General features: G+C 35.8%; 1 protein-coding gene across 4 annotated transcripts in view; it reads left to right on the top strand.

Annotated features, from left to right (window-relative positions):
- Positions 1–12766, top strand: part of GPR155 (G protein-coupled receptor 155) — a 47617-nt gene that overhangs the window by 23650 nt on the left and 11201 nt on the right. For 3 of the 4 annotated variants that reach the window (XM_030454008.1, XM_030454011.1, XM_030454009.1), the window contains 8 exons: positions 875–1381; positions 5095–5494; positions 6809–6974; positions 8133–8288; positions 9383–9466; positions 10731–10851; positions 12053–12137; positions 12215–12305. In XM_030454008.1, coding sequence (XP_030309868.1) covers positions 875–1381; positions 5095–5494; positions 6809–6974; positions 8133–8288; positions 9383–9466; positions 10731–10851; positions 12053–12137; positions 12215–12305 — 1610 coding nt within the window. Of the gene's footprint in view, positions 1–874; positions 1382–5094; positions 5495–6808; positions 6975–8132; positions 8289–9382; positions 9467–10730; positions 10852–12052; positions 12138–12214; positions 12306–12766 lie in introns of those variants that run through there. The other variant, XM_030454010.1, reaches the window with a different exon arrangement.

Raw genomic sequence — 12766 nt, 5'->3', positions numbered from 1 at the left:
ATTCTGAGAGTTTAAGAGCTTTGGCCTCACGATTTTGGTAAGTGCTGTTTCAAGGGCAGAACTTGGATTAAATAGGATCTAAAGATGGAGGTGAAGGAGAACTTCCAGCCATGCACAGAGCTGAGTACGTGGAAGCGGAGGTCAAGGATGGAAATTTAATAGTGGAAGTATAAAGTGTGTTTTTATTGTTGAGGAAAAAGAACAAAGTAAAACATGGTTTTTAAGGCCCAAGATAAGATAATAACAATTTGATAGTTGAAAGCAAAGAATGTGTGAGAATTGTAGTTGGGAACTAACAGTGATCTGAGGAGGTAATAAAGGTTACAAGCTGCTAATGGGTTTGCAAAGAGTTATGCTTTTCTGCTGGAGAGTTAACTAGGCTTATAGTGGTAGTCCAGGAAAGCAAGGAATCCACACTGAGAATTACTGTTTTCTGCAACAATGACTGGAGAGTGAAGGCTTAGAATATATTCTGAATTATGTTTAGATTGTATAATAATAGTAATTCTTTTTAATCCTTGTTATAGCTCCTTTCCTTTCGGCAGATTTTTTGCTTTTTGAACACCCATCCTGCATTTTAATATTTCAGTGTTGCCCTCAAATTTCTTTGAGAATTTTTAGCCTCTATCAATTTTCTTGTTGAATTGTGTGGGCTTGTGAGATGATGTGTGTATGGAATGACTTTTCAGCATCCTTCTTTCTCAGAGTTGTTTCTCTTTAGCTTCTTACTATTTGTCTCATTACTTATTTGTAACACTTGTTTTGTAATGTACACTTGTAAGTGTAAACTCTGCTGCCAGCAAGCCTAATACCATAAATATTCACAAATACAGCTTTGGATGTTAATAAACAAATGCTTTTGTTTCTTTTACAGATGAGATCATTTCATGCTCTTTTATTTGGAAGAAGTGGTCAAAAGACATGGATATCTATTCAGACTTCAATGCAGAGAACCTCTCATCTTCAGCTAATATGTCTATTTCTTTGTCTGGACAAATTGGACTCAATACCACCGGTGGTACTCCTTCTATGTCAATAAGCAGGCTTTTCCCAGCCCTGCTAGAATGCTTTGGAATAATTCTTTGTGGCTACATAGCTGGAAGAGCCAACATTATCACATCAACTCAGGCCAGAGGACTGGGAAATTTTGTGTCACGTTTTGCACTCCCAGCTCTACTGTTCAAAAACATGGTGGTACTTAACTTTTCTAATGTGAATTGGTCCTTCCTGTACAGTATTTTAGTTGCCAAAGCTGCTGTGTTTTTCTTAGTATGTGTTTTAACATTGTTGGTAGCCAGTCCTGAGAACAGATTCAGCAAAGCAGGTTTGTTCCCTATTTTTGCTACACAGAGCAATGACTTTGCACTGGGATATCCCATAGGTAAGTAGTTCCTTATGCTCTCTTCTTTAAAATTATTTTTCAGTGCCCTAATCATGTTTCCTTTTATTTATCTGTAATTTGAAAATGATTCCTGAACTGAAGGAGTGAGCTAGGCCATTTCTCAAGTCACATTTCTTGCCTTCAGACCATGTACTTTTTAGTAAGGGAAGAAAACTGACAGCTGGTGTGATTGAGACAGCTGCAGTTGTCTATGTGATCTTGTCATGTTGAAGTAAATCAGTCTAAAAAAAATTAAATATAGTTTCAAAATGCATATCAATTACCTTACATTTACTGCAGGCAGTTTTCCATATGGGAAATACGAGTTTCCCTTAAGGCCAAAATTCCTTGATTCGCAAGTGTTACCCTGTACCCAGGGCCTCTGAAATAGCTGTAATGGGTCTTTTACTAATTTGGCATTACCTCTTGGTTTAGCTGAAAAAAACCCCAACATTATTTAACCATAATGTTGGTGTCTACTGGTTGTGGAGTGTGTGTGACAAACTTTAAATTGGTTTGGAAGAAACTTCTAATTTTTGTGCTCTTTAATTGATGTAGGTAATAATGTCTTATCCCTTGATCTTAATAATATCGTGGCCAGTAGACATGCTTTAGGATTAGAGTCTTGAAAGAAGTTAGTGTCTTAGAGTAGAGGTTGGTGTGTGATTTGTAGTAACTTGCATTTTTGCATCTCAAATTGGAATTCTTTGTGGCTGTGGTGCCATTCTTGGGATGTGTAATCAACCACCATCAGAGTGCATCTAAAAAACACTCAGACTATAAATTGTGTAGCTGCAAACTTGCTCTTGTAAGCCTGTATTCTGAATTTCAATCAGTATCAGTTTAAATAAACTGGGATAAAACCAGGTTTTATCCCAATCTGTGACATTATTATTTTATTCCCTTTTTATAAGAGATTTTTTTCCTTTTATAGTTTTTTTTTCTTAATATTTTAATATGCTTTTAGCCTTACATACTGTGATAACTTAGGAAGTCATCTGGAGTTGCAGCAGGCTTCTCCCACTTGCTACTGTCTGAACTGCAGTGCTTTTTACCTGCTTTGGGAGACTCTTCTGTGCCAGTGCAGCTTTCAGAGCTGCCTCTCCCCAGGCAGGACCTCTGTGGCCTGTGTCAGATACATTGCAGGTATCAGGACCTTCAAAATAGACCCCCAGTGGAAGGCATTTAGGAAGATACCTGGATTATATTTTGTTTGCTGTTCCCTGAAGGGAAAGTACTCTGTGCCTCTCCAGGTCTCTTGAGATTGCTTTTATAATCCAGACAAGGTTAAGAACAAAAAAAAAAAAAAAGAAAACTCGTGTGTTCTAACAAAGCAAAAAGCAATGTATTTGGTTAGAGAATTGAAAATACAAAAGAGAAGCTTTACTATGCAATTCCCAGTTACACGGAACAAGTAGGTCCCTATTTTAAGACTACTTGAGGAGTTGGCAGGCTTTTTTCTTTGCCTTTTCCAGGGCAGCATGCTCAGGAATCAGGATAACCTGATTCTTTCTTGCTCTCTTAAATTAAATTTGCTGGATATGTATAAAATACAGACAAATGCAATTGCAAACTTTTTCTTACCTAGATAAAAATACCCTGTTTTCCTCAGTTGCATCTCCTGAGATTTATTCTTTTTGTGGGAAATTAGAAGTATATTTGCAAGTAGGGCTGTGAGGATTACATCCTTGGTTCTTGGTATTATGATTGATAAGAAATGTTTCATATTTCTTCCATGTTCAGTCTGGACAAATTTGCAAGGTTTAGTTCATGAAGCTTTTTTCTGGAATACTTAATGCAAGAGTAGCATTGTTGGGTGCTCAATGGCTGTGTATCTCTTAGAGCTGTTTATTTTCTTTCCTCTCCTTCTACCATCCCCAGTTTTTCACCAGAGTTTGGTTCATGCTGTCTGGTATGCAAACTTTACAGTTAGCAGCTTCTCTGAAGTGTTTGCAGGACTATGAAACCAAGAATGCCTTACTTGTTTCTTTTTGTGGCAGATGATGGTGTTTTGAGCAAAACCATGGTCCCTTATTGGAAATACACTTTTAAAGGCTGCTTGAAATTTGTAAAGGAAAAAAAAATCAGTATTGAAAAATCTTTGTATTATAATAAGGCTATTTAAAAAGGCATTTTGAACATTTTAGTAGGTAAATAACATCCTGGGTTTTCTTCCACTGAATGTTTTTTCTTGTATAAGCACTATGCTATTTTTTGTTGTTGAGCAAAGATCTGCATATAAAAATTTTTAAAAGGCAAACATTTTCAGACATCACCACTGTTTCCTCTAATCACTATTATGACAGTTCAACAAACTGCGGTTGTTTTAGAGTCAAAAGCAACTGGTACAGAAAAAAACCAGTACAGGTAAAATTACTACAGTAGAAAGTTTTATCTTGTTTTTTATTACTAGGTGAGATGCTACAACTCTGACAGTAAAGCTTCATCTACTCTCCTGTACTGTATTGTTAGCACACAGATGTAGCAGCAGTGTTGTGTGGATGATGGCTCAGTTGCCATTACTTTGATGGTGCTAATTGTGTTAAACATGAAGAACTAGTGTGTGATTTATATGTAATTTTGAGCAGCTGGCATCTGGAAAATTGATTTATTTTTTTTTTTTAAGTATTAAAATATCTTTAAACTTTTGTTACACACAGCAATCAGGCACCTTCATTTAAATAAAATGGTAACAAATTCATTAGTTATAGAAGTTGTGGATTATTTTCACTGTCCTAATGATTCCTTAAGAGAAATATTTTTTTTTCCTACTAACTGATCAATCTGCATTGATTCCACCTTCTGCTACCCAGGAATATCCACTGTGACATCATACATCAGTTAAATTGCTTGCAGAGTTAAATATATTGTATTATGGATACAGTTTCACTTTGCCAAAAGATAACGATTTACTACATTTTTCGCTCAGACAGTATTTACATGTGACTTGAGTTGCATTTGACTGAAGTGGGCATACTGTTTTAAGAAGCATAAAAGCATCACCAGCATTTTTAGAAAATTTTTACTTGCATAAAAAATGTCTGGCATGTTTAAAGTGGTTTTATTACCACATATTCTGTGTTTAAAACTGACTTGTTAAATGCATTAACTAAGCACAGATTTGGTAGTTCTCGTTTGCGGTTTACTCAGGATTTTAGGACAGGTAGCTTGTGTATATGTACTTTAATCATGACTTGGAAGAGGAGGATCACCTTTAGTGCTTTTTCATATGTACTGTGAGTCAAGTAAATAAGAATGTCATCTTATTCAATCTAAAGAGGAGGATGTTTATTCTGGTTTAGCACTTAGATCCTGTCGTTCTAGATATTTAATAGGAAGGTAAAAATGCTTTGGACTTTGAAAAACAGTCACAAAGGAAAACCCTTTGCAGGAAAAAACAGGTTTAGTATGCAAGGAAAAGGAAATACCTGCCACACTTGGTTGCTTAGTAGTATTATATTAGTAGTATCATTATATTAGTAAAATCATTAAACAGTGTTGCATAGTTAATCTTTGATTTTTAATGAGTTAATTAGACAACTGTGGTGGTTGGGTGTACTCTCTTCTTACATAATATATCAGTTGTAAATACAGTTATTTCTGAAGGATAATAATTTTTCTCTAGTTTTTAGACAGCATAACTTAATTTCAATATTAATGTATTTTTGTACTGAAATGTTATCACTTACCACTTTTCATTTCTTGTCTTCTAGTTGAAGCTTTATATCAAACCACTTACCCAGAATATCTCCAGTACATTTACCTAGTGGCTCCAATATCTCTTATGATGCTGAACCCTCTTGGGTTTATCTTCTGTGAAATCCAGAAGTGGAGGGATAATCGCACTGTGTCACAGAGCAAAATCAAAATAGTGGGCCTAGCACTCCTTCGAGTTTTGCAGAACCCGATTGTGTTCATGGTCTTCATAGGAATTGCCTCAAACTTTATTCTTGGCCAGAGAATTCCCGAATACCTTGAAAGTTTCCTTGATGGACTGGGCAGTTCATTTTCTGGCTCTGCTCTTTTTTACCTTGGACTAACTATGGTTGGACAAACAAAAAAACTGACAAAGGGTATGTTTGTTGCACTGATCCTTCTCATCACAGCTAAACTGTAAGTTTGATTTATGTACTTCTGTAATTTTGCTCTCTTGATGTTTTAAGTTCTGAATGTGCTGTCAGATGGCTTTTCTCTTGAAATCATTATAGTGACAGTATATTTCACTTGCAGTATTTTGAGTGTTTTCCAAACTCTGATAGGCTACAATTATTACCTTTTAAAAGAAATTTTCCACACCACAAACCTGTTGCCAGACTCTGGAGGGAAAAAAACTTGGAGGTTCATGGACAGTCAACAGGCCATCTGTCATGAGTTTGGCCTATGTGGAATTAATAGTTTAAATTAAAATTTGCTATTAAATGGTTAGACAAGAGTGAGTTTAAGTATTATTTGATTAGTATTTGCATTTTGTTTGGATTAAACAAGGTATCTCTAAGTCAGTTGGTTTTGATTGCTTTGACTGTAAACTTTTGAGACTGCTGTATTGTCAGAACTTAAAAATGATCCCTTTGCACTCTTAGGCTATCTGACTTTTAAGCATGAATAAATGACAGTTTGCATCTAGAACTCACACCATCATTAAATTCTCTTGAATATATCAGCTACTGGTGAGCTCAATATTTAATTTGCTACAGCTCTACAGTTAACATAATAGATGGGTTGTTTGGGGATTACATTTGTACTGTAGTATCTGATGGTGCTTTTAAAGACCTAGTTTGTAAAGCTAGGTGTACAAAGTGCAAAGTGACACATTTTGTAAAAACATTTAAAAAAATGGTTTATAATGTTACCACTTTGCTTTACTGATGAGTTTTTGTAGTGAGCCTGTGTAAGGCTGATGTAGTGAGTTTGCTTGAGATGGGAGGAGCAGAACAGCATTCATGCAGGGGGTTTTGCTAGCCAAAACTTTGAGAATAGATGACTTAATCTTGAGCCTTTGTTATAATTTGGACAGGTTGCATAAAGGTAGCCTAATATTCAATGCTGGTGATTGCTTATAGCCACTATTACTGTAACAGATTAAAAAAATAGGGGTTTTGGATATTTTACTTTTCTAAATCTTAAGTCCATACAAAGAATGTGTTTGCACAGACAGAGGATATACCGATATCTCAGAGGTTGGTGTCACTTTCACCTTTTCATTTCTTTTTGCATTTTTTTTTTCATTTAGCTTGTGACACAATTTTTTAAGTAGGTGGTAAATGTCCTGGTTAAAAGTAAAGGCAATCATTCAAAGTTATGTCACTGTTGTGATTTTCAGGAATAGTATTCAAACAAGCCTTAAATTTCCTTTTTAAGTAAAGAAGAGTTTATTTATAGAGCTTGAATAATATATTTTTTGTAATAATTATTTTCCTGTCTTTTCAGACTTATGATGCCATTTCTCTGTAGAGAAATGGTGGAACTCTTGGACAGGAGTGACAGCATAGTCAACCACACCAGTTTGTCAAACTATGCATTTCTTTATGGAGTTTTTCCAGCAGCACCTGGTGTCGCAATATTTGCAAGTCAATTTAATATGGAAGTAGGAATTGTATGTAGTTAGCTTTTCCTAAATACATATTAACTTTGAGATGAACTTTGTTTATGAAATACTTAAGAAACGGGCTTGATGCTTTGTTTTCTGTAGTGTAGAGTCCTTAGATTTTGCTTATATTCCTTAAATCTCAAATATAAATTATACTTCAGGTTATTAGTTAAGTAAAGTTCTTTTCCCTGATGTCTCAAGTGTTTTGATAGTAGATGTTCATAAATATATATATATGCTCATACTTTTCGTTTTCATGGCTCTCATAGGAAGAACTGGGATAACTTTAAACATAAGGAACTTGTTTCTTTGTTGTGGTTTTGTTTTGGTTTTGTTGTTGATTATTTTCCCCCAAGGACTTTGAGCTATTGTTTTTGTAGGAAAGAACAGAAACTATGTTACTGACTTCAGCTTAAGATACAATTTTTTTAACTGTTTCCTTTTACACATTAAAAAACTACTGCTGACTTCTCTTGTTTTTAATGTTATGTATTTTTGGTTCGTTTGTGTAGATATTTTTAAAAATAAAAGAGGAAAAAATTCATGTGCCCAGTAAACTGAGAAATCTCTTTAAAACAAAGATTTAAAGTATTAGTAAAACTTCACACTTTGATCACTGTGCAAATTCTAGCAAGCATAAAGACAATAGAAAGCCAAAACTTAAATTACTTAAATGCCTTTTTCTCATTAATTGGTGCATATTAGTATTTGCATAACTACATGCCTGCTTTTTTATTTATGAGGTGAACCTTTGCATCCAAAAGTAAATTGGAATGTTGTAAATCCACCTCTAGGCTGTAGCCATTAGTATATTTGACATCCATAAAAAGGTCTGTAAAATTTGCAGTAGGCAACTCTGTATTCCTGCTATTTCAGAAGCTTGTTAAGATTTTCAGTTTAACTGTGTACATAAAATTAATACTTTCTGGCTTTAACTCTAATTTGTCATATGAACACCTCAGTGTTTTGTTTAAGTTCTGTGTATGTTTAAGTCAAAGGTACAATTTTGCAGTGGTTGTATTACTGAAAGCAGATTATTTAGCCTGAGATCTGATTAAACTCTGTTCTCTTTTTTGTTTGTTTGGTGTGTTTTTCATTTGTTTTTTGTTGGTTTGGTTTGGGTTTGGTTTGGTTTGTTGTTTTGGTTTGGTTTTTTTTCTGCAGATTACCTCAGGCATGGTGATAAGCACTTTTGTGTCTGCACCTATTATGTATGTTTCTGCTTGGCTGTTGACCATTCCATCTATGGACCCCAACCCACTGGCATCTGCACTCCAAAACGTTAGCTTTGACATCAGTGTTGTCAGCCTCGTTTCTCTGGTAGGTGTTGGCCAAGGGAAATACAGAAGCTCACTGTCACGTCAGGGTAGTGTGAATACATAAGCCACAAACTGAGTCATGGTAAGATGAGAATGATTTAATCATTGTATCCTGTTGCAGAGGGGTGAGGAGGAAGTTAAAAATCTTGATTTAGCAGGGGCTCAGCTAGAAAATTGCACTTAGGTGGCTGGGTGAGTTAGAGCACTGGTGCTCACATTGACTGCCTGATACATAAAATGTGTGTGTGGATGAGCTTCTTACCCTTTAACCTTCTGATTCTTAAAAAGTAGTGACATATGGCTGAATAACAAGCTTACCTCCCAGGGAATAATTGCATCAAACTATGTGAGCTGCTTGGGTATCACAGTAATGGAGGCTCTGTAAAAACTTCAGGTCTGGAAACATCAGTGGATTTAGTGAAGTATTAGTATTAGTGAAAATGTTTAATTTGTAAGTTTTAATTTAGCTTTATTAAATTCCTTTCCAGAAATCCTGAGTGCCCTGTTCTTAAAAAGGGGGTTGATATCCCAGAAGTCCAATGTGAATTGAGTGTTGGCTTTACAGGCACTAGAGAGAGTGCATTTCTTTTATTTGCTTTTTTAAAATAAAAACAACCATGTTGTAGGAAGCTGGAATTTTCTTAAGTTGGTGTCTCACTAAAATCTTGTAGTCTCAAAACTGTGTTTCAAGGGAAGCCACAAGTGAGCACTGCCTCTTGCTGTCACAAATCATCTTGGGAGATTCAGTAAGGACAGCATGGAGGAGAACCTTTTAAAGTCTAAATTGTCAGGATGTTCTGAGATCATTGATGTCCTGAAGAACAAACAGGCTTCTGCACACTAGAGGCAAGCCTTTGGTACTCCCTGCAAATATTTCACCATCATGACAACCCAAAGATGGATTTCTTTTTCTAGACATAATTTCTGAGGCATAGGACTGGCAGATCATCTGGAGCTGACTCCAGCAGTCATTTTGCTAAGAAACTTCTCAAGAAGATTTGTTGTATATGTAATTTCAGCATAGTCTGCCAGAATACTCATTGTTCTTCTGGGGTTTGTTTTAGTCTTAAATTAAATTTACCTTGTATCTTCCAGATCTGGTCTCTTATTATTATTCTTCTGAGTAAGAAATACAAACATCTTCCTCATATGATTACAACAAATCTACTTGTTGCTCAGGTCAGTAGTAACTCAAACAGTGGTGTTTGTTGTTTGGTTTTGGGGTTTTTTTAAGTCTCATTTCAAAATTTTTATAAGTTTGGATTCTGTAGCTGTATCTTTGTAGTAATCTAGGCAAGGCAAGGGAATCTAATGTGTGACCTGGGCCTTGAAATACACCCATGAAGAAAATGAGAGTTGACTCTGGTAGTATGGTTCTCAAACAGAAGTATAAGCCTTTGGAATGCAGAGTGGCTTCTGAAATATACTTTTAGCAATGTAAGTTACTGCCTAATAGTATTTTGTGCACTTCCATGTCAGTTTATGCCAATCTGAAGTCAGTAATGCCAGGATCAGCAGCAGGGTGTGGAAACACTTAATCCCTGTGCTTGTTCAGCTCCCTGAAGTGGCTCACTGAGGGATCAGGCAGGTGCCAGTGCTGATGCAAGGAGGACTCCGGGAATGCATGGCTGGTAGCTAGGGAAGAGGAAAGCCAAATAGCTTTGGATTAATTTTAGTTCTTATTTAAACTGAGAGAGAGCCATAGAGCACGTGTTCCTTCTTTCCTTGAAGTTAACTGCACAACTGCTCTTAAATTCATTGAGAGTAGCCTGGGCTTTTAATACACCTGTGTAGTGGTGCTTTCTCAAGTGCACTGTGCTTTAAAAAAAAAGGAGAAAAAAAAAAAGGGGGAGAGTAAAAGGTCGGATCATGGAGTCATATCTGAAAAAAAGTAATGCATGAGAGCTGCAGAAGCTTCTTCTCTGTAACAGCAAAAGTAACTTTCATTTTTAAAAATGTTTCAACTATTGTATTGCTGTTTTCATATTTCAGCCTATTTTGTCATGTTTCTTCAGTACTAAAGCTGTCTTATATTAGGCATCTCTGGGTGAAAACCTGTATAGTTCTTGGTTGAACAAACAACTGTCAGCCTGAGCTTCATGTCCAAATAATTTTAGATTAAATGGTTTGTACTTAACACCAGCTTTACATTTTAGTTATATATAAAGATTAAGATTATATATTTAATTTGTCTTACTCCCAGTTCATCTGAGATATATATTTGTTGTCCAAAAACCGGCTGAAAATAGGATCCCTAGTCAGTGGCATAACTGCAATATTGAGCTTACTGCTGCCATGAGAACCACCCAATTCATAAAATTACACTCCAGTGAATCTAGGGGTGGAGTTTTGAAGCTTACTCTAGTAATGTTCCACTGTGTTCAGTTTTTCTTGTCATCCTGCTTACACAACTTAAATGATGACATCTTGCCTTTCTTTCCAGTTTATTGCTTGCATTGGAATGGTGGCATGGAATTTCATTATTAAAGAGAAAGACGTCACCATGCAGATCCTAGTATTTATATTCCTCTACAGCTCACTTTACAGCACCTATCTGTGGACAGGTATGATTTTACTAGGCAGAACTTAGCTACTGTAATACAAGATTGATGTACTGAAATGTTTTTATTCTTCAGAGTAATTGTTCCTTTCACTTGCATGCAGTCCTACAGATGTGCCAAGCTGCAGCGGTGGCAGGGCCAGGCTGAGTGTCAGGCACTGCTTCTGATGTGAGAGGCTGGGCAGGTCTTGTTTGTCTTGCCTAGATACAGGCAGCTGGTGAAAAAAACAAGAACTTGTTCTCAAGGCAGCAGCAATTACAACTGAAGTGCATGTGGTGGGTTGCCCTTCAGCTAGTCAAAAGCTTTACAGTTTTTAAATATTGTAGAATTTAAGGTGTTAAATTATAGAGCACTGCATAGGAAATGCAGAGTGAAGGGAAATACCAAGGTGGCTTTAATATTTCTTTTCCCTGGCAACTGCAATTTTAAAAACAATGTGTGTTCTGCAGGTGTAGATTATTTACAGGTAGAGCCAAAAGATGTATCCAGAAGCTTGGAGAGTCTTATGCATATGATAAAAAAGAGACTTTGGGTATTCAGGAGACTTTATGTGCTGTTCTTGATTCCAGAAGTTAAAAGGTTTAATTACTGTAATGTTGTGGAGCAAGTTGTGTTTAGCTGAAACAGGTAGCTCGTAATTAGTGTAGCCTAAAGTAAATACTAAATTTGCTTCACTATAAGAAGTGTTGCTGAGTTGTGAACTGAGTAGTCGTTCCCAGAAGGTACTCTCATATAATTATATATGTAAAAATATGTAAAACTTTTTTGTAAAATTTATCATTGACTTTCCAAAAGGGCTAGTCAGTTTTTAAAGAAATGTCATAACAGAAGACAACATTATTTGTTGGTTAAGATTGTCAGACTAGATCAACTAGTCCTTAATAATTTAGTTACTTTTGTCTTAAGTGTTTTTATGTATTTTAAACACTTGTGAAACTTTATCAGCATTTATAGGCACATATTTAATACAAAGTGTGCTGGAATTTCTCCAGTGCTTCATTGTTATTAATGATGTTTTAAGATAATAGGTGTTTCTATTTTACTTTCTCAGAATGCAACTAGAAAAAGAATTTTGGACTATTTGAAGGTCTGAGATGAATCTCTTGGTTGTTGGGCAGGTCACACCATAGATTGTTTAGGTTCTGCAATTATCAGTTCCCTTTTAAATAATAAACAAGGCATTTCTTTTGGTTTTGTTTTGTAGGTTTTCTGTCTTTCTCTTTGTTTCTGTTGGGGAAGAGTGAAACAGTAAACATTCCCATTGGGTTTATTATCATAGCTGGATGGGGGTAAGTTAATTTGGATGTTTCCCTGTAGTACTGGTGGGGGCATGCTACATACCTTACTTTGTCTTTTGCTCTTTCAGAGTCCCAACTCTTCTGGTGGGAATCTTGCTAATTGTTGGTGAACGTAGTGACACTGGTATTGACTCTGCCTTTTTCTATGGAAAATATCAGGTATTAATATGTTCTGTCCTCATCACTGCAGATTTCTGCCATGTCTCGTGTGTTACTGAGAAACTGTGCTCTCTTTGCTTCTTCTATAAGTAGCTTCCAGTTAAAGTATATAGACCAGCATAATACTAATATCCTTATAGAATGCTTATAGATTGATACAAAATGTATTTTTGTGACAAACCATTAGGAAAACCTGTTTGAACAAGGACCTTCATATTTAGGCAACTATGACTAAGGAAAAGAGGGAGTAGGCTTCCCAAAGAAAAGGCTTAGGAGTGGTAATGAATTACAGAGCCCTTTCCTGGTGACTAATTTGTAGTCTTGCTTGATAATTATCTTAAATTGTTATTGTCCACTACCTAATTAATGGCTTTTGGTCTGTAATAGATAGGATCTGCATTACCTGTGTGGCAGTGATTGCATGCGCTATGGGAGACTTCTCTGCACAATCATGGGTTGAA

Source organism: Calypte anna, chromosome 7 (assembly GCF_003957555.1).
Source record: "Calypte anna isolate BGI_N300 chromosome 7, bCalAnn1_v1.p, whole genome shotgun sequence".
NCBI lineage: Eukaryota > Metazoa > Chordata > Aves > Apodiformes > Trochilidae > Calypte > Calypte anna.
Note: the sequence above shows the minus strand (reverse complement) of the source record. Positions and strands in the feature narration are given on the sequence as shown.